The 22,210-nt window shown below is 39.1% G+C and overlaps 1 protein-coding gene across 1 annotated transcript in view; it reads left to right on the top strand.

Moving 5' to 3' along the window:
• The window catches only part of AVEN (apoptosis and caspase activation inhibitor), a 172,599-nt gene that overhangs the window by 143,565 nt on the left and 6,824 nt on the right, over positions 1-22,210 (top strand). Inside the window, exon 3 of the mRNA XM_081108016.1 lies at positions 20,035-20,105. Within this exon, the coding sequence (XP_080964142.1) occupies positions 20,035-20,105 (71 nt within the window). The remainder of the gene's footprint in view (positions 1-20,034; positions 20,106-22,210) is intronic.

The raw sequence follows: 22,210 nt of genomic DNA, 5'->3' as shown, positions 1-22,210 counted from the left end.
TTCTTTCTTTGGTCCTCATAATTTAGACTAATAGTTGATGTTTGGTCTTTGAAGGCAATGAGTTACTCAGGTAGAGTTTCGAACCTTAATCTTTTTATTCATTCTCATTCAAGATTACAGTAGAAATTTATTATTATAAAAAGCAAATGTGAACTTTCAAGCAGTCAATCACAATATGTGGCTGTCACTCTTTGCATTTCATTTAATCCTGTGGTCCCATGGCTAAAGGTTTTTTCCTTTGCTATGATATGCTTACAAAATTGGTACAGGCAACTCAATCTGAGTCAGAGACGAATTAAGTGACTTTTTTGGGGAGAGCCTTGGCGTGACTTGGTTTGGGGGGCATAATACATCTCAGGATGGAGCAGCATCATAATTTCTACGTACTGTTTGTTTGGTGATTATGTTAACAACAACTAAATATTACTAAACATTTGCTAACCGTCAGTGACTGTGGTAAAACAATTGTATGTGCATAGCTCATTTAATCCTCATAATCCCACAAGGCTAGGTTCTATTCTTATTATTCCCATTTGACAGAAAGTTCAAGCAACTTTCTTTAAGACACACAGTTACTAAATAGTGGGGCCAAGTTTCAAACTCAGATACTTGACTTATCAAAACAAATATCCCTAAAATAAAATCCCCAATTTTGTTCCAGTGGCTCACTTCACTTCTTTCCTCTCTTTTTCCTCTTTCTTTGAAAATTTCCTCTTTCTTTGAGGATCTGATTTGGTATCCTTCAGATTGGCCTCACTTTTTCCCTTGGCATCCCTGATCATATTTGAGAAAGCCCAGCCCTTCACCTTTCAAGGTGTCATTGACTATTCAGTGATTTAGTATAGTGTCATTGAATCTGTCAGGTAAACCTTTGCTGTTTCTTGGAAACATTATGAGTAAGTGAATATTAAAGTCTTAAATGTATATTCTGTGAATTTCCTTTTATATCCAACTACTGTATTCCTTGTCAGCAGTGTTAACATTATGTGACCATTGGATCTGACACTCTGAACTCAAAAAAGACTTTTACATGTAACCAGTTACCTGGTTCTAATAACAGTGTCCATGAAGGACCTCTCAGACTGAAAGTTGACTCTGGTCCCTGTGGATCTTGCTGGGGATGGGTTGCATGAGCAGTTAAGAGTAAGCGCTGGAAAACTGTGGTACATCTACACAATGGAATACTACGCTGCTGTAAAAAAGAAGGAATTCTTACCATTTGCTTCAGCATAGATGGAACTGGAGATCATTATGTTAAGCGAAATAAGCCAGTCAGAGAAAGATAAATATCACATGATCTCACTCATTTGTGGAATATAATGAACAACATAAACTGATGAACAAAAATAGAGCCAGAGACATAGAACCATGGAACAGACTGTCCAACCTATGAGGGAAGGTGGAGCAGTGAGGGGTAAGAGATCAACCAAAGGACTCTTATGCACGTATATGAGCATAACCAATGGATATAGACAGTAGGAGGGTGAGGGCATGTGCTGGGGGGAGGGAGCAGCCAGAAGAGGTCAATGGGGGAAAAAGAAGACTCATGTAATACTTTAAACAATAAAGAATTTAATTAAAAAGAAAGAATATTCACAGTGGGGTTGGTAAAATAAGTAATAGCACATAGTACATATAATGAAATAATATTCAGTTATTTATTCCATTTCAGAAATAATTACATTGGAAATGTTCAAGGATTTATAAAGTGATTAAAGTCAGTTATTCAACTATATAAAAAAGACTGGGCTTTGGTTCAGTCTTGAGTCAGAGCAAACATGTCATCATGGATCTTGCTTGTGCAAATCATGTGGCCTTTCGTGACATGCATAATTGATAGTCTTTATTGAGTGGAGCTGCCTCAAAACGTTAGGAAGTCTCAATGTGAAATCTCCCCTTTACATTGGTGGCCTTCTGCGTAATGCTGGCCTCTGCCGTTTTATTTGGTACCAATTCTAAGGCTTTTCCCCTCCACATAGATGGCTAGTACAGATTTTGTTGTAGCTCATGACTTTCACTGCACTGTGAAGCCAGTCTTCATGTTAATGATTCACAGGTTATCAAAAAAGGTAAAGTCAGAAATAATAAAATATATGTAAACAGCATAATCCAGTCCTTCTCTAGAGACAGTAAATTACCTTGAAATACTTTACAGCTATAGAATTATACGCTTTTGAATGTCACAACTGTTAAAAAAAAGTATTTCTCATTTGGCAGGAGATGGCCCTCTCCAGAAAAGAAGCCAAAGGAAAGCAGTGCCAGAATTTATTCTATTTAAACAGTTTTAAATATATATTAGATTTAGAAACATTGACATTTCAAATAGCTATTTTTTCTTCCTTTTCCACCAGAAAAGAGAAAACCTTAGCATCTCTCTTAAAAAGGGGTGATACAATTTGAAATTTTATTTTGTAACAAAATTCCACTTTATAATGCAACTAGAGGTCCTGTGCACGAAATTCATGCACTCAGGGGACAGGGGGTGGTCCCCCAGCCTGGCTTGTGCCCTCTCACAGTGTGGGAGCCCTGTGATCGATTGCCCCAAAGAGGTAGCCCTGCCCACCCATCCAGGGCTCCTTGATGGATTGCCCCAAAGAGGTAGGCTGGAGCTGGGGGTCCCACCTCTGCTCCAAGCTGTGGGACCCCCAGGCCTCGCCATGCAGAGCCACTGGGCCCCGCCTCCGTGCTGCACATGCAGCATCAAGTCCCTGCCCGCCCGTGCGTGCCTCACTGTGCACGCAGCCCGCCCACCCATGCGCGCTGCTGCACACGCAGCCTCCTGGTGATGGATTATGACAGCCTGAGGGCATCACGGTGTGAGGGCATGATGGCCATTTGCATATTAGCTCTTTATTATATAGGAGGATTATAATTCTGATTTAAAGGCAGTTTTAGCAATATTACATCTTCACAATGACAGCTATAAATACCTAAGGTTAATATGTATCATTCACTAAAAATTATGTGCAAACACAGAAGAATGCTTAGTATAGTTTATTGGAAATAGGTAGGTGGAATAGCAGGGAGTTTAGGTTCCCCTCCGTTCGTTCTGGAAGCCCTGGATCAGAGGAGGAAAAGGAGACTGTCCTCTACTGAACATGCAGAGGCAACGAATGGACCAAACTTGTAGACATCAGGTTGTATGTGTATTGGGCCGGGGACCTGTGTACAGTGGGTGCTCCCTTTCTTTTCCTTCAGCATGTGAACTCTGCAGCAGGGACAAGAGTCCTGCCGCTCCGTACACCCCACCAAGCAGTCTGCCCAGAGCATGGGCTGAAGAACCTCAGATGTCTTATAATCCCCCCTTTAGAAATCTCAATTTAATTATGCACCATTTTTTGAACTTTCCTAGAACAGAATTTTCCTATATTTACCCTGGACACAAATCTACTTTTCTTTGCATCCATTTCTGAATTGCCAAGCTGGGAAAATGGCTTGGAAAGTAACTTGTTATTTCTTCTACTTGCTACCCCATTTCCTTAGAAAACAAAATGGGTTCAAAACCGAATACAAGTACACAACCATTTCCCTGGGTGACCATGATCTTATCTCTTCGCACCTGAAAAAGCCTGTCAGTTATCATCCTGGATTTTATATGCTGTCATTATTGATGACCATACAGGTTGTGCATATTATCAATCATTTCACCTTTTAAAAAACTTTATTGCAATTTAAGCTTATTCTAATTTTATTATAAAATGATATTACTGATGAGCAACTTTAGGCCCTACTCATTTCCTAACAATTTCAAACAGACAGTGGGTTTGGGATATTTTCCTCCTGTCCAGATAACTCTAAAAGCCAACATTACATCTTTATCTAAAATTGGGTTCTGTCCTTATAAATTTTCATTAGTTTTTTTTCTGATTTAAAAAGCATTCATCCAGAAATTGAATTTTAATCTGATCAAACCTCTAATCCTAACTACCAGTTTATAGGAAGCGTAGGGGGAAAGAAAGAACAGATTAGACAATGATATGGGAGGACAAGTCAACAAAACCCAGAAAGTGAAAAAACTGATAGGTTAAATGATCTGGTTTCCTCAACAAACTATGAGCACTAAAGAGGTTTAAGGGACAAATCAACTAAATGCATCCTGGGGTATTTATTTGGATCATGATTTGAATACACCAACTATAAAAAACAATCCTCCTCTCCCCCAAGAGAAACCCAAAACAATTTATGGAGATATTTAAATATTATCTACATATTTGATCATGTTAATTTATTATTTTTATTTATTTTATTTTATTATTTTATTATTTTTTTTTTAAAATATATTTTATTGATTTTTCACAGAGAGGAAGGGAGAGAGATAGAAAGCCAGAAACATCGACGAGAGAGAAACATCGACCAGCTGCCTCCTGCACATCCCCCACTGGGGATGTGCCCGCAACCCAGGTACATGCCCTTGACCGGAATCGAACCCGGGACCCTTCAGTCCGCAGGCCGACGCTCCATCCACTGAGCCAAACCGGTTTCGGCTATTTATTTTATTTTTAAATTGAATTTATTAGGGTATAGTTAGTTAACTGTCCAGGTTTCAGGCGCAGAATTCTATAATACATCAACTGTACACTCTATTGTGTTTTCACAACCCCAATTGAAGTCTCCTTCCATCACCATTTATCCCCTCTTTAATCTCTACTACCTCCCCCAGCTCTCTCCCCCTCTGGTAATCACCATCCTGTTGTGTGTGTTCATGAGGTTTTTTTTTTTTTTTTTTTTTTTTTAATATATTTTATTGATTTTTTACAGAGAGGAAGGGAGAGAGATAGAGAGTTAGAAACATCGATGAGAGAGAAACATCGATCAGCGGCCTCCTGCACATCTCCCACTGGGGATGTGCCCGCAACCCAGGTACATGCCCTTGACTGGAATCGAACCCGGGACCCTTGAGTCCGCAGGCCGACGCTCTATCCACTGAGCCAAACCGGTTTTGGCAAGTTTTGTTTTTTTAATCTCTTCACCTTTTCACCCAGCCCCACAGCCCCCCTCCCTTCTGACAGCTGTCAGTCTAATTATTTTTAATCACTGCCATTTACTCATATAATATTATTTTATAGTATTGAAAAAGACCTTATACTTTAGAGGTATATTCCAAAGTAAAAAAAAAAAAAAAAAAAAGAAAGTGATACTATTTGGTTAATACCCAGAAAGCCCCAGATGGGGGTCAATTTGCAGTTGAATGATTTTTAAAAAAAGACCTTTAACTTGCTGAATTCTGCCCAACAGCATCTCTCTGAAACATAGTAAACATGAAACTGAATAAAGCTGGTTAATTATATAAAAATGATTGCTAAAACTTGTCAAATAAAATTCGGTAAACAGATTCCACTGACACCTCCCCTAGCTAAAGTTTCTCATACAGTGGCAAAAGGTTTAGAAGATATTTCTTCTTTTGAAATAGCAAAAGCAAACCCAACATTTATTACCCTCATCCTACTGCTAAGACCTATGAGATACACCACTGATACAGAGATACTACTCTGATAATTCACTGGCACAAATTCTCCTTTGAGCTTTGAAATCTTGAAAAATATTGCTACTTTTGATAACACCCATGAAAAGCAATTCTTCTGAGAATACAATAAGACACAAATGTACTCATCAAACCAGGAACACTTGAGAGGGCGCATCAAACAACAGGTGCTTCTTTATAGCTAATCCACTGAAATTCCTGCAACTGCACAATGACTGTATTCTGAAAAGTTTTAAGAAAAGCTTTTGGAAACTCAGTCACATTTTAAATATGTCATGGAGTCTCAGTAGATGAATCTGCTCATGAATCCTTTGTAAATCGGTAAATTATTGTTCAGTTTATCAAGTTACTGTCTTATAATTTTGTGTTTTTGTATATCAGATTTTCTTAAAACTTACCACTCTGTCTTTTAGCTATGGAATGGAAAATTTAGATAAAAGAAAGCCAAATGCTCTAAGGCAGCTGTAAATAATGAGAATCAACACCCCTACTGCTGACTTTCTCAAACAGATCTACCAAATACGAGGCAACTTGTGACTTTCCAGTGAAAGCAGTATGTCTCATGGGTATGAGTAATGCCAGGACCAAACAATGCTCATCAAAACGTGTTGGGTAATAACCTGGCCCCCACATCTGTCATCAGTTTACCTTCCTGTTCAAGTCCAGTGCATACATATGGCAGTATCAGAATTCCCATTCCCCCAAAGGAAACAATTTTATCATCTAGAATACAGTACCGTGTGCAGTTTCTTTGGCCTTTTGTCTTGCAGATTCCATTCATTTCCAAAGTTATTTAGGTCAACAGCTGCCCTCCCACCCCCACTTCCTTCAGCAAGGCTGTTTCACACATTTGTAATACAGTTAGATTCTCTTGTCTACAGAGACAAGAGTCTACATTTTTTTCCTGGTATCCCCTGACCTCCCAAATTGGTTTTTAAATTTACATATATTACAATTCCCTCCTCATGTTGTAGGCTGTCTAGGTTTTGAGAAATGCATGATGTTGCCCTGACCGGTTCGGCTCAGTGGGTAGAGCGTCGGCCTGCGGACTCAGGGGTCCCAGGTTCGATTCTGGTCAAGGGCTTGTACCTTGGTTGCGGGCACATACCCAGTAGGGAGTGTGCAGGAGGCAGCTGATCGATGTTTCTCTCTCATCGATGTTTCTAATTCTCTATCCCTCTCCCTTCCTCTCTGTAAAAAATCAATAATATATATATTATTATTTATATATTATATATTATATATATAATTTATATATATATAAAGAATATATATATTTATATATATATAAAGAAATGCATGATGTTTTGTGTTTATCATCATAGTATCATAAGAATAGTTTCAGTCCTAAAAATCCCTGTACTCCACCTACTTTTATCCCCTCCCCAAACGCCTGGAAACAACTGACCTTTTTACTCCTGTCTCTATAGTTTCTCCTTATCCAAAATGGAATCATACAATATGTAGTCTTTTCCGACTGGCTTCCTTCACTTACTAATATGCATGTTTTGTTGTGCCTCAGTAGCTTATTGTATGTATGTGGCATGGCTGTTTTTGTGCAACTTAAATGGGAAAGTGCCTAAAGTGAGATTGTTGGATTGTATGGTAAGACTTTGTTTAGTTTGAAGATATCATTGTTATGGATACTCTTATTCTAGAAAGCAAATGCTCCTGATAGCCTTATTCTTATAGGTAAGAGAATCTCATCACTGTGTTTTAGCATCTGATTGTCTTCTCTATGTTTTTTTTTTTATTCTCCATGTTTATTGCATTAGCAATAAACTCTTACCCAGAAGACCAAAAAATAAAAATAAAATAAAAAATGGCTTGGTAGATGGCATATAGCCACAGTAATGTTTTTTAGAACAATCCATTACCATATGCAGACAGAGAACATTTGAGTCTTTCGTCCTCTTTGTTTTGAAGGTGACAGTTTGACAGCCCCTCCTGTTCATTTTAAAATTTTTACTGTTTGTGTTGTCTTGTTTAATCTGTAAACAACATAAGGATAACTTATCGCTTACTGTGTGCCTGGGTACTCATATAAAAGATGTTTAACAGATAAGAACTAGCCCTAAATGAGATCACTGAGCCTGGTTGTTGTAGATTATGGTGTTTAGCAGCGAGATTGATAACTGGATGAAGAACCCTGAGTCACATACAGACTATGATGCAGCCTTCTCATCAGTCACATCTTGCCTCTTCACCCCTCACCATGCTTGAGTCATACTGGCCTTTCTGCTCCGTGAATGGCCAAAATCCCTTCTATTTTGAGACCTCTGCTCATGTGGTCTCTCCATGGGTACACACTGCCCAACCAGACTCATTCCAGGCAGACTCAAAAGCTAGAACTAAAAGTTTTACAAAGGAAAGTGAGGCTCTGGGATATGAAGAAGTTAATCAAAACTCACATCCACACGTTCTACATCGCCTGCATGAGTTAACCTCAGTAAAAGTATAATATAGACTGAGGGTTTCCTCTCTTCAGCGTGGGTATGACTAGTGCTTGCTGGAGCTGCTCAACTGCAGATTTTATGAAGAATATTAGGAAAATCCTTATGTGTTTTTGAAAAGAGGTTTATAGGGTCTTAAGAGCGAGAGTAGCAGCTGAAAGAAGGGCTGTCAGCCGCTGAAGGTGTGGATATGAATTTGCATTTTATGCGAAGATGTGAATTCATGATCAGAGAGGTGATTTCAGTGAATTGAGCTAAGGTGCAATAAAAAGTAATTAGACAAATCAAAGGTAAGACAACAGGTAAAATTTCTTAACTCTTTAACACGTTAAGCACCCAGACTGTTTAGTTTTCCGGATGGAAAGTATAGTGTCAGTCACCGGTGACTGACTGGGTGCTTAATGTGTTAATTTGAGAATCTGGCATATGTTTAGCCAATAAACAACAAATTGAAAGCATTCTCATAGTTCTGATAGAAAGGGATTCAGACATTTTCTCTAGCAAACCTCTATAGTATTCTCTAAATTGGAGAGCATGATTTAAGCCATTTTTTTTCTCATAATGGGATTATGGCATTTGGGGATTTAAATTATTTAACACTAGAGGCCCAATGCATGAAATTCATGCAAGGGTAGGTCTTCACAGCCCCGGCTGCGGGGGCCCTTGCAGCCCTGGCTGCCTCCCGGCCCTGGCTGCCAGCTGCCTCGCAGCCCCTGCTGCCTCATGGGCCCACCCCTGCCTGCACTCGCCTTGGCCTGGCGCTGCCCGCGTCCATACCCACACACTCCTGGTTCCCTGGTTCTGTGGAGCCCCCCCCAATCCATTGCCCCACAGGGGGTTGTCTGGGCCTCCCTCTTTGGGGTGATCGCAGAGCCTCCCTCCGTCAGTCGTCCCACTGGTCAGTGGCCTGGCCCTCCCTCTGCGGGGTGATCATGGGGCGATGGTGGGCCCCCCGCCCCCCGACCAATCGCATCACACCCACCTAGGCTGGCCTGGCGCCAGTGCATGTCATAGTGTGGTTGTCCGGAAGGTCATCTGGACGGTCATTCTGCTGTTTGGTCGTTTGGTCAGTTTGCATATTAAGCTTTTATTATTATAGATTAACCTTGATGGATAACATTTAATTGCAAGAAGGAAAATTGGGCAGGTTAAGGTAGAAAATGCCATGTTTGTTAGACATAAGTAGGTAATAGGGATAGATTGACTTTCAAAAAAAATATTCAGTGTAGGAATGAAAATGAAATTATGAGGAGAATGGATGACAGGCCAGAAAATTCAGGCAAGGCTCAACTCTGCTGTGGGACCAAGATACTGATCTTTAGAAAAGACTGTTAGTGTACCAGTGGGACTGCACTGCAGTGTGTGTGTGTGTGTGTGTGTGTGTGTGTGTGTGTGTGAGAGAGAGAGAGAGAGAGAGAGAGAGAGAGAGAGAGAGAGAGAGATATCAGGCTATTTTCCAGATAATGGTGGTTGGGCATTGATCTAGCTCTTCTCTCTCATCTCCTCTGGAAGTGAATTGTAAATCATTGCAAAATTGCCATGGGGTTAGATCTACTTCAGGTATTAGATCTGGAACCTTTGACTATCTGTATGATGGTTTTTACCCACTATAACCAACAAAGTCAATATTTGGGGTGCCAGGTTAATTTATGAAAATAAAATACAAGTAAGCTGTTAGGTAGACTAAATCTTTTTAAAACAAAACAACACCATGAGCTTCTCATTATGTGTGCATGTATGTGTAAAATAAGAAAGGGAGAGAGTACAAACCTTTCTAAAGCTTTGGGAAAGGTATTAAAATGTTTTTAAAATTTCAGTTTTTTGTTTTTTATAGTCCCCTCTTATTTATTCAACTCAGGATCTGAGAGCAAAGATATATTATTAGCATCCAATAGTGTATGGCATAGAATTGTGCTGAAAAATGTATGAAAGAATGAAAAAAATTAGCAACTAAATAAATGAATTATTACTCCTACAGTCATTAACGTTTAACTTCACATTATGCCTGTTTTCCCTGAGAAAGATAGTTAATAGTATTTATTTTGGTATAAAGGTGTTGCATTGTACTGGAAACTAGAATTTTATCTCACACTTAACCTCTTATCAGAATTGGAAAAAAAGATTGAAAGGCATGTAGCCTCTAAAATTAGTTTTAATAATAATTTGACAAGTTTGAATGTTGCAAGTATTTCATTGAAATAATTGGAGACAACTCATACTTCAGTTAGCATAATCGCTACTCTTGCAGCTGACCCTTATTAGCTACCTCTTAAATAGGACTTTCTGATAATTTGTCATAGAGGTTAGTTGCTTTCTCAACCCATATTTATTCTCCTCAAACTCCTGGTTCTTATCTGGGCACATGGCCACTCTTGTGGCTTGATAAAATGATAGGACACAGCTCTGGCCAAAAGAGAAATGAGTGGAAATGTTCTATGGTAGTTTCTGGGAAAACTAACGTAGCAGATAGATGATGCATGCCTTCTGCCCCTTTTTCTTCTACTCTTTTTCCATTTTGCTGTGTGGAATTTGATAGGGGTAGCAGGAGCTCTAGTCATCACCTTGGATCATGACTCCATAGGAAAGGCAGAGCAATGACTTGGAAGGAGCCTGGGCCACATACCAGCCTTTGACCGCCTAAGTCTTAATTTTTTTAGTTGACAGAGATATAACCTTTTATCTTGTTTAAGCCATTATTTTTCATGTCTTTGTTTCATGCAGCCAGACCTCATCTTAGCTAACACTCTATTTTACTTCAGACCAGTTCTAAGTTTTATGACTTCATTGTCCATGGGAGGATTGATCTTTATATTTTTATTTATTCGCTTTTATCTAATCACTTTCTCTTATCTTGGAGTTCTGTGCCAGGATTTGATGTTGGCCTCATTTCTGGAAATATTTGACCCGAGAAATTGTACTAGATTGTCTACGGTGGTACAGGGTTAACATAAATTACTCAACTATTTTGAAGGAAACAGCTAGATTCTAAATTCTAGAATGTCAGCATCATCCTTCTATCATAAAGCCTAGAACCCTTTCATGGTACCTGAGTACATTTGGCTTTCCCTTCTACATAATCCTTGCAGATGGGGAAGCAACTTTTTAGGGACGTTGGGAAGATAGGCACATCTATTATGTAGTGCTCAATGTGGATATTTGATGCTCAGGGGCTTTGGGGGCCCCACACCTGGTGAGAAAGCTAATTATAAGTCACTGTTGAGCAGAAGGAGAGATTTTTCTTACCTTTCTTGTTCTTTTGGCTCAAGTTGACTTTTTAAAAATGAATAATTATAGTGGCTTGTGTAGACTTCCTCACAAAGACAAAGTGTTAGCTGTTGCTTTGTTTTAGGGTAGATATTTGAGTGCTTGACATCTGCATCTAGAATGGCTCATCCATTGAAGCTTGAAGTTGGGGGAGGAAAGATTTTTTATGTCCTATAGATTTTATGTCCACAAATCTCTGAATTGATCTGTGTTAGCCTGTGGACTTAGGATCTACTTGACCTTCCAAGTATGACGTCTCTTATAGATGAGAACAGAGAAATTCAGAGAGAAGAAAGGGTATGTTTCATTTTCTATAGAAGTTATTGTAGTGACTGTTGGGGCATATTCTTTTTTTAATGAAGATTGTGAACTTGTCAACCTACAAAGTTTGTTTGTGTTTTCCCAGAGACATGGTGTCCTGGTTGAGGGCATATTTCAAGGGCTGTGGGGGAAATAAAGGAAGGTGATTATGATAAAGAAAGGCTAAGAACATGGAGCTGAAAGTGAAATACTCATCCAGAACTAGTGATACATTCCTCTTGCTCTCTAGAATTGGTTTCCAAAAGAATGTACCACAAAGGTCTGGGCCAGTTTTGTGAGAAAAAGATCCAAATATCTAGGACAGATGTCATTGATGGGAATGGTCACTACCCTATCATTGGAACTGGATATTATTAGTTGGGGCACATTTTCCATCGTTCACACTTTCTCTTCATATACACCTAAGTCTGTATTGTCAAAGCTGAAAGTCTTTGCAGGTTTCTCTTTGCCCAGATAAAGATTATTCCTTGTAACCCCATCTTAACTTCCACTGGAGAGTGTGGTCATGTTAAGTATTTTTGCTTGGCAGAAAGCCCTTTTTTGCTGATGGGGCTGAAAGGGTAAGCTTAAAATTCAAAGACATGTTGTCTATGATTAAGCTTTTAGAAAGCATAGTACTTCAGAATTCTAACAAGTTTAGTGTCCACGTTGCCATTGATCATAAGACATGTGTTAGACCAATGTAAGAAGTTAGGCAGAATAAGAATCCTGGGTATTATAAATAAAGTGTTGGTATATTTATTTTTCTGATGCTATCATTATTAGAATACCTAGAATTCTATAAAAACACTCATTTTTTAAAGTACTATAGTAGTTACTTAAAGGAATCCTAAGTGATTATTTTCCTAAGTTTTTGAGGTTGGATTTTCATACCTTCAAACATTGTCAACATGTCAAATATTAGTATACTAAATGGCATAAACTATTTATTGAATGTTTGCTTTTGTTCTAGGGAATTCAGATAGCTGAGAAGCCTAGTGGAAACAGTGGAAAGAGCTTTACTAGTTGTAGATATAATAATAAATGTTAGGAGCCAAGAGGTCTTGGTGTCCAGCCATTAACTGGCTCTGTGGCCATGGTCAGGCCACCGAGCCTCCCCAGACCCAAGGTTCTTCCTTGTTCTATAAAGAGAAAGCTGCATGAATGGCATCTGCAATTCCAGCTTTGAGATCTAGGGATGTTTTGCCTTAAATGCATTCTGAGAAGGTCTCTGCCCTCAGGAAATTTAGCTTTTTTCCAGATTTCCTTATTTCTGTCTGGCTCAGTTCCAAAAGTAATAAGTGCTTGTTGTTTACAGAGTCAAATAAAACTGGGACATGTATTGTACAGAAAGGAAAAAAGTCTCCCTTAATCCCACCCTCTGAGAGATAATCATTCTTAAAATAAGTATATAATTATCTCGACTTATTTCTATGCATATATCAGTATTTTTGTGTGTATATGTATATCTCTATATATCTTACTCATACTAAACTAAAACTTGATTTTTTTCACATAACAGTTGAGTATTGGGTATCTATTCTTGTCAATACATATAAAGCTACCTTATTTTTAAAATGGCTTCATAGAGCCCTAACTGGTTTGGCTCAGTGGATAGAGCGTCAGCCTGCGGACTGAAGGGTCCCGGGTTCGATTCCAGTCAAGGGCATGTACCTTGGTTGCGGGCACATCGCCAGTAGGGGGTGTGCAGAAGGCAGCTGATCGATGTTTCTCTCTCATCGATGTTTCTAGCTCTCTATATCCCTCTCCCTTCCTCTCTGTAAAAAATCAATAAAATATATTTAAAAATAAAATAAAATAAAATAAAAGTGGCCTCATAGAGTGTCACTAACTAAAATTTGAGGCACACCAAATACACACTTTGACCAAATGGTGGTGTTAAGTCATATTTAGCTGAAGCTAAAGTGAAATATTATTGTTGTAGAATGGACTTCCAAAATACAAGAAAAACAACTGAAAATTGAATAAACCTGTTGAAATTTTTTTAAAAAAATATATTTTTATTGATTTCAGAGAGAAAGGGAGAGCGGGGAGAGAGATAGAAATATCAATGATGAGAGCGAATCATTGATTGGCTGCCTCCTGCGTGCCCCCTACTGTAGATCGAGCCCACAACCCATGCATGTGCTCTTGACCGGAATTGAATCTGGGACCCTTCAGTCCGCAGGCTGACGCTCTATCCACTGAGCCAAACCAGCCAGGGCTATTGAATTTTTTTTTATAATAGTTTTTGGTAGCCAGATTTAATTTTGATGATGTGCAGGTATACTCATTTCTCATCACTGCCTTCTGTTAGATTGTCCCCACAGTCACTCTACTATACATTTGGGATGCTAAATAAATGGTGGCTTTCAGCTGAGGTGGGTAGAGGAGCAAGATGTTTGGCTAGCTTTGCCAGGATGGAGTGTTGGTGGTGGAACTTAGCAGTTAAACTTGTCCTCTATTTAACGGTAACTAGATAAAGAGCAGGTTATCGACCAGGTAAAGACTTATCTCTTCATTAAACCCTAGATTGGAGATTTGTTTGCTGATCATGAGTTTCATTGAAGGAATTCCAGAAATTTAAGCATTGCGCACTTCTTGAAACATTTGTTCAGAGTATTTTCAGAAGCATATGTAAGATTGCTGCCATCCCACATGGCTAATTGTCCAACATTTTTGCTGCTTCACACAATCGATTGAAAAAAGTCTGTCATTAATTTTGCCTCTAAAAATGTGGCTTTAGAGCAATGTAATTGACTTTCAAATTATAACAAAATTGTGTCAATGTCACCTGCACCTCAGATTTCATTGCATGCACACCAACCTCAGCATTGTGACTGGAATACAATTATGTGAGACTTTTTATTATGTAAAAAAAATGTGAACTCTCAAGGTACATCAGTTTCACTTTTTCAAAGCATATTCTAGTGAACAAATTTTGTTTTTAATAAGCTATCATTGGATTTAGTAGACCTGCTACTTTGGTATTCTTACCTGCAAAATCGAAGAGTCTGGGTTTTTTGTTGCTGTTGTTCCAGCAGCCTGTCTAACAGGCACTTGCTGCTCCTCCATGTCGTTTGAGGACATTGTATGAGTTCCACGGCCTCTTAGACGTGAAATTAGTCTTTGGCTGAAGAAGAGGGAAGAGAGTGCTGTACTGCTTTAATGATTCTTAGTCCTTGTCAGTCCACTGTGCTGTAATTACTCTCTGAACATACAGCTGGTGAGTGTTTCCACAACTTTGAATGCTTAGGACTCCCAAGGCACGCTCCCTTCACCATTTGTCCCATTGTCCACAATAGCTGGCTGTCACTGTCCTCTACTGGTTTCCATTCCGTACTTATTCAGCTGGCGACACCGTTAGTGAGAGACCAGGCGCTCTCAGCAGGGGACACAGCAGGAGCAGAATCGAATCACTGCTAATGTACTGTGCTGTGCCACTTCACGAATGTCTCCAGTTGTCTCTGCATGTGCACATGTGTGATGTGCAGCACATGGGATGGCACGTTTGGTAACACTGCCATCGCTTTCGTGCAGGTCGTGATAGAATTCAGGAAGAATTTCGGTAACGTTTTCTGGAAGCACTCTTAATCCTAGGATTCATCATTTTGATGTGTGAACCCCTTCATTTTCAGTGAGGATTAGAGGGGTTGCCATTCCTCAGTAGTCATTTTAATAAGCTTATTTTTCAAAGTAGCCACTTTATGCTTTATTGGGGTTTTAGTTATGTTGTTTTGAAGTTTGATAACTGTCATCAAATGTGTTTTAGGTATCTCATTTTCCTCAAAGCTGTTTTTCCTGTGTTTTTTTTTTATGTGTATACTTTATTTTACATGAATTGAAGATGACTTCATGACTGTCGTGTGTGTGTGTGTGTGTGTGTGTGTGTGTGTGTGATTTTATAGTTTTTCCTAGTCTTGAAATTTTCACATTGCAAAATCGCAAAATCCAAGTCTGATAACTCCAATATCTTGTTTATTTTCCTTTCTCTTAGTTTTTTCTATTATCTCAGTCTCATCTCTTGATAAGCGTGATGATTTTTAATGAATTTTGGACACAGTGTATAAAAGATGGTGGAGGTAATTTTAGGCTATGTCATTTTCTTCTAAAAAGGATTTTTGCTTCTTATAGGCAGAATCAGAGATTGATCTGATACACAGATTTGCCTCAGTCTTTGTGGGGCTGGCCTATTCCTACGTTGTCCCTATTCTAAGATGTAGTTGTCAGGGGTCCCACATGTGAAAGTCCTGATTTTTTTAAGACTCTTTCTCTTTCATGGGCCCTGAACTGCAGTCTTTGTTCGCCCAGTGCCACAAGACTGGCAGAAGGTCTCTGCAGCTTCACAACCTCCCTGGCCGTTATTTTATGCTCAGTTTTTCAGTCTCTCAGCTCCCTCCACCCCTCCCCCCTCTTTGGAAATTAACAAATGCCTCAAAGGAAAAAGCAGTTCTAAATAATAGACTTACCTCCTTGTGCTTTTCTTCTCTCTTTAGACCTTTGTCCCTTACGTCCTCACTGCTATGGTAGCTCTCTAATGTCTGCAGATTATTTCTTTTTTTTTTGGCCCAGGGTTCCTAGTTCTTAACAAGGAGATTAGTTTGCAATAAGCTATTTAGCCATTGTTGGAATCTTACCTGTATTTGAAAGTAAATATTCAGATATTAAATGAACTGTTGGCATTGCTGATTACACATTATGGTAATTTGTGTAATCATAGGATCATTTATAATATAGAAGTTCAGGAATGCCAAAAATAAGCCATTCAGCTATTTGGTTAAGTTTTAAAAATATACTGCATTGATTTTTCAAAAGAATACCTCTGATTTTGCCATTTTCAATTTCTTTATAAAACATATTTTGATTACAGTTTATATTCATTATTATATGTATTAGTTTCAGGTGGACTCTATAGTTGTTAGACAATCATAACTTTACGAAGTGTTCCCCCCTCAATATTTCGAGAACCAAGCTGGCCCCATACAGAGTTATTACACAATTACTGATTATATTCCCTATCCTGTACTTTACATCCTGTGACTATTTTGTAACTACCGGTTTATACTTCTCAATTCCTTTATCTTTTTTGCACAATCTCACAACCCTCCTGCCCCCTGGCACCCATCAGTCTGCTTTCTGTATCTATGAGTCTGTTTCTATTTTGTTTATTTATTTTATTCTTTATGATTCCACATATAAGTGAACTTGTATTTGTCTTTCTCTGTGAGACTTAGCATAATGCCCTCTATGTCTATCCATGTTGTTGCAAAAAAAGATATAATTCTTTTTTTCTTCTTTTTTATGGCCGAGTAATATTTCATTGTACATAGGTACCATAACCTTTTTATCCACTGATCTATTTTTGGGCACTTGGGTTGCTTTCAGATCTTGGCTACTGTAAATAATGCTACAGTGGACATAGGGTGCATATATCTTTTCAAATTAATGTTTTGGGTCTCTTTGGATATATTCTCAGAAGTGGAATTGCTGGGTCATACAGCAGTTCCATTTTGAATTTTTTGAGGAACCTCAGTACTGTTTTTCATAGTGGCTGCGCCAGTCTGCCTTTCTACCAACAGTACCTGAGGGTTCTCTTTCTACACATTTTTACCTTGTTGTTTGTTGATTTATTGATGACAGTCATTCTGTCACGTGGGAGGTGATATCTTACTGGTTTTAACTTGCATTTCTCTGATGATTAGTGATGCTGAGCATCTTTTCATAAGTCTGTTGGGCATCTGTATGCCCTCTTTGGAGAAGTGTCTATTCAGGTTGGCTGCCCATTTGTAATTGGGTTTTTTTTCATGTTGAATAGTTTGGGTTCTTTAGAAATTTTGGATATTAACCCCTTATCAGCTGTATCATTCATTGGTGAATATTCTCTCCCATTCAGTAGGGTTTTTTTTTTCCTTTTGTTGATGGTTTCCTTTGCTCTACAGAATCTTTTTAATTTCATTTAGTCCAACTTGTTTATTTTTCTTTTGTTTGCCTGAGGAGATATATCAGAAAAATATTGCTAAGAGAAATGTCAGAGATTATACTGCCTGTATTTTCTTCTAGGAGTTTTATGTCTTACATTTAAGTCTTTCATTTTGAGTCTGTTTTTGTATATGGTGTAAAAAGGTGGTATAGTTTCTTTTATTCCCTTCCCTTCCCTTCCCTTTTGCCTTCCCTTTTCCTTTCCTTTTCCTTTCCCTTCCTTTCCCCTTTTCCTTCCCCTTTTCCTTTTCTTTTCCTTTCCTTTTCCCTTCCTCTCCTCCCCTCCCCTCCCCTCACCTTCTCTCCCCTCTTCCCCTTTTCCTTCCCTTTTTCCTTCCCTTTTTCCTTTCCCTTTCTTTCCCTTCCCTTCCTTTCCCCTTTTCCTTCCCTTTTCCTTTCCTTTTTCCCTTCCCTTCCTTTCCCTTCCCTTCCCCTTTCCCTTTTCCCTTCCCTTTCCCCTTCCTTTCTTCTTTCCACGTATGTTCAAACTTCCCAGCAGCATTTATGGAATTGACTATCTTTACTCCATTGTATGTTCTTTTCTCCTTTGTCATATAGTAATTTGCCAAATAGTGTGGGTTTATTTCTGGGATCTCTCTTTTGTTCCATTGTCTATTTTTATGCCATCCCCATGCTGTTTTTATTATTATAGCCTTGTAGTATAGTTTGATATCAAGTAGCCAGATTGATTTTTAATTTATATATATATTAGCTATTCTTTTTTGTAATTTGTTAGCTTTTAGCTACTTTTTAAAAAAATATATTTTTAAACTGATTTCAGAGAGGATGGGAGAGGGAGAGAGAGATAGAAACATAAATGATGAGAGAGAATCATTGATCAGCTGCATCCTGCATGCCCCCTACTGGGGATCAAGCCCGAAACCCAGGCATATTCTCTTGACTGGTACCGAACCCGGGACCCCTTTAGTCTGCAGGTCGATGTTCTTTCCACTGAGCCAAACCTGGCAGGGCATCATATTTCTTATTCTCACCCCCTTTCTTGTTTTTCTATTAGTTGGTTTTATTCTGATTGATTTGCAAAAGCTCTTTGTTATATAAGAGATGTCAACTCTTTGCCCATGTGTGGTACAAATGTTTATTACCAGTGAATATGATTTGTACGACTGTTACCTTTTAGGATTTATGGAGGTTTTTGTGGCCTTTTTATATAGTAGTTTTAAAAAATTAATGTTGCACAGATATATATATATATATATATATATATATATATATATATATATATATAAAATACACACGTATAATCACAATACATAGCATGCACATATGCAAATACATCCATATATAAGATTGTATTAATTATATATACTTACATCATAATTTTTGATGGATCCAATTGATTTTCCAATGACTAAGAGCAGTGATTTTACCCTTTTTCATGATAATGAGTGCTGTCCTTGATCCTTTTTGCCTTGAATTTGATCTTGTCAAATGTTAATGTTGTGATCCACATGTTTTGGGATTGGTGGGTTGGTATAGATTTTATCTTTAAATTTTTCTTTGTCTCATTAATTTTGAGTTCTTCATTTCTTCCTCCCTCTCCCCACTTTTGATGTAGAAATAAAGAACAAATAATATGGTTAAATCACCTGAGAGGTATCAGACGAGGAGGAAGTGAGCTGGGCCTGAGTTCTTGAAGTATAAATAGAATATAAATGGGTAGAAATGTGTGGGTCTCCAGACAAGAGGGACATATTAAAAAATAAATGAGGATAGAATGGATTATGAAGTATGTTTGGAATGTGAAAAAGGCAGACTCTGGAGCAGAAAGTCTGAAGACATAGGAAGTGGCTTAATGAAGCAGGACCACATTTTGGAGGATTCTGAAAGCTAGGCAGAGATATAATTATTCATTTATAAGTCAGCTGTTTTTAATGCAAATAATAGAATAAGTACAAATACAAAATAAGCTCGCTGTACAGGCTCATCTTTCATGCGCTTATGCTGATCTTACATGTTCATTTTCCTTTATTCTGAAAGTTCACTGTACCATGATTCACATTAACTAATCTAAGACACATTTTTTGAGTTTCGTCTTACATTTGACATTCTAAGCAGGTGATTTTTTGGCATGATGATAGAGGTTCATAACCTCACCTCAGAGAGAGATTTTAAGTTTCATATTGTGGATCAGGCTAGACTTCTTTCCTTCAGTCCTATTTTTCTCCTTCCTTTTCTGCTGTGCCCACCCCCAAATCATAAATATTAGTTTCCTTGCTTGCCTTAAGCAGATGAAATATGCTAAATATGGGTCGATGGCCTGAACTGTTTTGTTGTCTCTCATGGAGCATGTAGGGTGGTGGTTTACTGAGAGCTGAATGGAGCAGTAAGTGCAGGTTCTAACAATATTTCACGTGCGCACCATGCACAGGTCGCCGTGCAATGACGTGGAAGCCAGAGCCTTCCGTTGTACCACTGAGATCAGGATGGTTGGCTCTTCAGAAGTGGCACTTTCATCCCATCCCGCCAGGGGAGTTTAGAGAACTGAGTGTTTTTCTTGGGCTTTTCCATAAAGTTGTGTGTTTTTTATATTTCTAGGGGACTCCTTCTCACAGTTCCGGTTTGCCGAGGAGAAAGAGTGGGATGGTGAAGCTTCATGCCCAAAGCAGGTAAGATGGTTTGTGTTGAATATGGCGGGCTGGCCCTTTTCAAGACTGGAAACTAACACCTCTGATATTATTGTTGAGCTAGAGCAGGGGTCCTCAAACTACGGCCCGCGGGCCACATGCAAATACAAATATTGTATTTGTTCCCGTTTTGTTTTTTTACTTCAAAATAAGATATGTGCAGTGTGCATAGGAATTTGTTCATAGTTTTTTTTTAAACTATAGTCCGGCCCTCCAACGGTCTGAGGGACAGTGAGCTGGCCCCCTGTTTAAAAAGTTTGAGGACCCCTGAGCTAGAGTCTTTAAGTAGGAAAAACTTTAGTAATTCATGTACAGTTTAGTCTCAGTTACCTCAGTTGCTCAGAAAAATTTCAGGGAGCTTACATTTTGCAGGTGCTTGGAGCTAGAGTTCACCTTTATACTTGCCCATCTGTGTGGCTTGCTCACAGACTAGGCTGAAAAGGAGAAAGCTGAGAGTCATGGTGTTTAGCGGACTACTTTGCCATTTGGGCTTTCTTCTTTTCCATTTCTGAAAATTCCTCTGAGGGTTGAAAATTAATTCCCCCCCCACATTGTTTTTGGTGTTGAGAAAAATCCTTTACTTTATAGCTTCAAATAACTCTTCTTCCAGAATTAGGTGAATAAAGCTATAAAATGAGAACAAATATCAGATATGTCTTTCAGTGACTCCATAAAGCCCAGATATTTTACTTGCTGTTCATGTTCATGCTATGTTTTCTTCCTTAGGAACTTTATTTTTTTTCACGCACGATTTCACTGATTTTTTCATATGAAAGATAACAGATATTTTTCACACCTTTAAAATGCACAGAGGATTGTTGGTGGCTTGTCATGTACTCTGATTAGACCTCCAGTGATTAGACAGTCTGTCCACAGCCTCAGACAGGTGGCTGAGCAGCAGACCCAAAGCCCAGAGGTAAGGCACCCCCCTCCCCATTCTGCTACCAGCTCAGCACACGCACTGTAGGCGGCTCATTTTATGTCTGGGCTGGTGTTGTATTTAGTTGTTTGGGATGGACATTGTCTTATAAAAATTGAGGAGATGGAAGTTACTGTAAAAGTACTGCCTGTCACTTTGCAAAGAGTATGTATTATACAAAAAGTTGGGAATTAAAAATATTTGTATTTGTTTCAGCCTCTTTGGGCATATACCTGAGAAACAGTTTAGAGTTCTAGGACAAGTTGAAATCACAAACTAAGGTCATTGACGAATATGGTGAAAACCAAACAACTCACGTTTTGACTCCTTTTGTGTGTTTTTTTCTCTAAATTGACTTTGAGAGAGAGAAAAGGAGGGAAGGAGGAAGGGAGGGAGGTGGAGAGAGAGATGCAAGAGAGAAACATGGACCGGTTGTCTCCTGCATGTGCCCCGACTGGGGATTGAAGTCACAACTAGGGACTAGTATGTGCACTGACCAGGAATCGACCTTTTGGTGCATGGGATGATGCTCCAACCGAATCAACATGTTAGGTCCCCAGAGGACATCCTTATAGGAGAGGGACCCAGCGCCCTCCCGCTGACTTGCCTTCGTTTCTTTGTGGCTCAGGGGCAGGCTGGCAGAGACTGTAGCCTGGCAGCAGGGTCGGTGCTTAGCGTGCTGGCTCCGTCACTATAGGGAGTTTCCCCTTAGGTCCATGAGTGGGATTTTCATGTCTTTCCTATGGACAGTGCGGGGCATGTGTGGAGGGAAAGGGCGGGAGGAAAACTTCTTTGGGTGAAAATACAGATGCTTTTTAAATCACTTTTTTTCCTATTCTGTCTTTTATTTTTGTTGACATAATGACTTGTTTGTTCAGCAGAGCTTCCCTGAGCGAGTGTTGAGTGCTGGCTGGGCCAGAGGCAGTGGTTCCTGAGCCTGCCTTCTAGAGGTGAAGGCCCCCAGGTCCACCCTCCAGACTCTGGTTCTGAGCGAGGCTGAGAATGTGTGCCTGGAAAGCTTCCCAGACTGGGTCCCTGAGTCCCACACGAATGTGACCAGTGCTTCAGCTCCTGAGGAAGGTGGGATGGGCTGAGGAAAGGCTATGGTGACTGCTCTCGGAAAGGAAGAAGAGCAGAACTAAAGGAAGGCAATTTTGGACTTTTTTTA

This window comes from Myotis nattereri (genome assembly GCF_964212035.1).
Source record: "Myotis nattereri genome assembly, chromosome: 1".
Classification (NCBI taxonomy): Eukaryota; Metazoa; Chordata; class Mammalia; order Chiroptera; family Vespertilionidae; genus Myotis; species Myotis nattereri.
The sequence above is the reverse complement of the archived record's forward strand: the minus strand, read 5'-3'. Positions and strand labels throughout refer to the sequence as shown.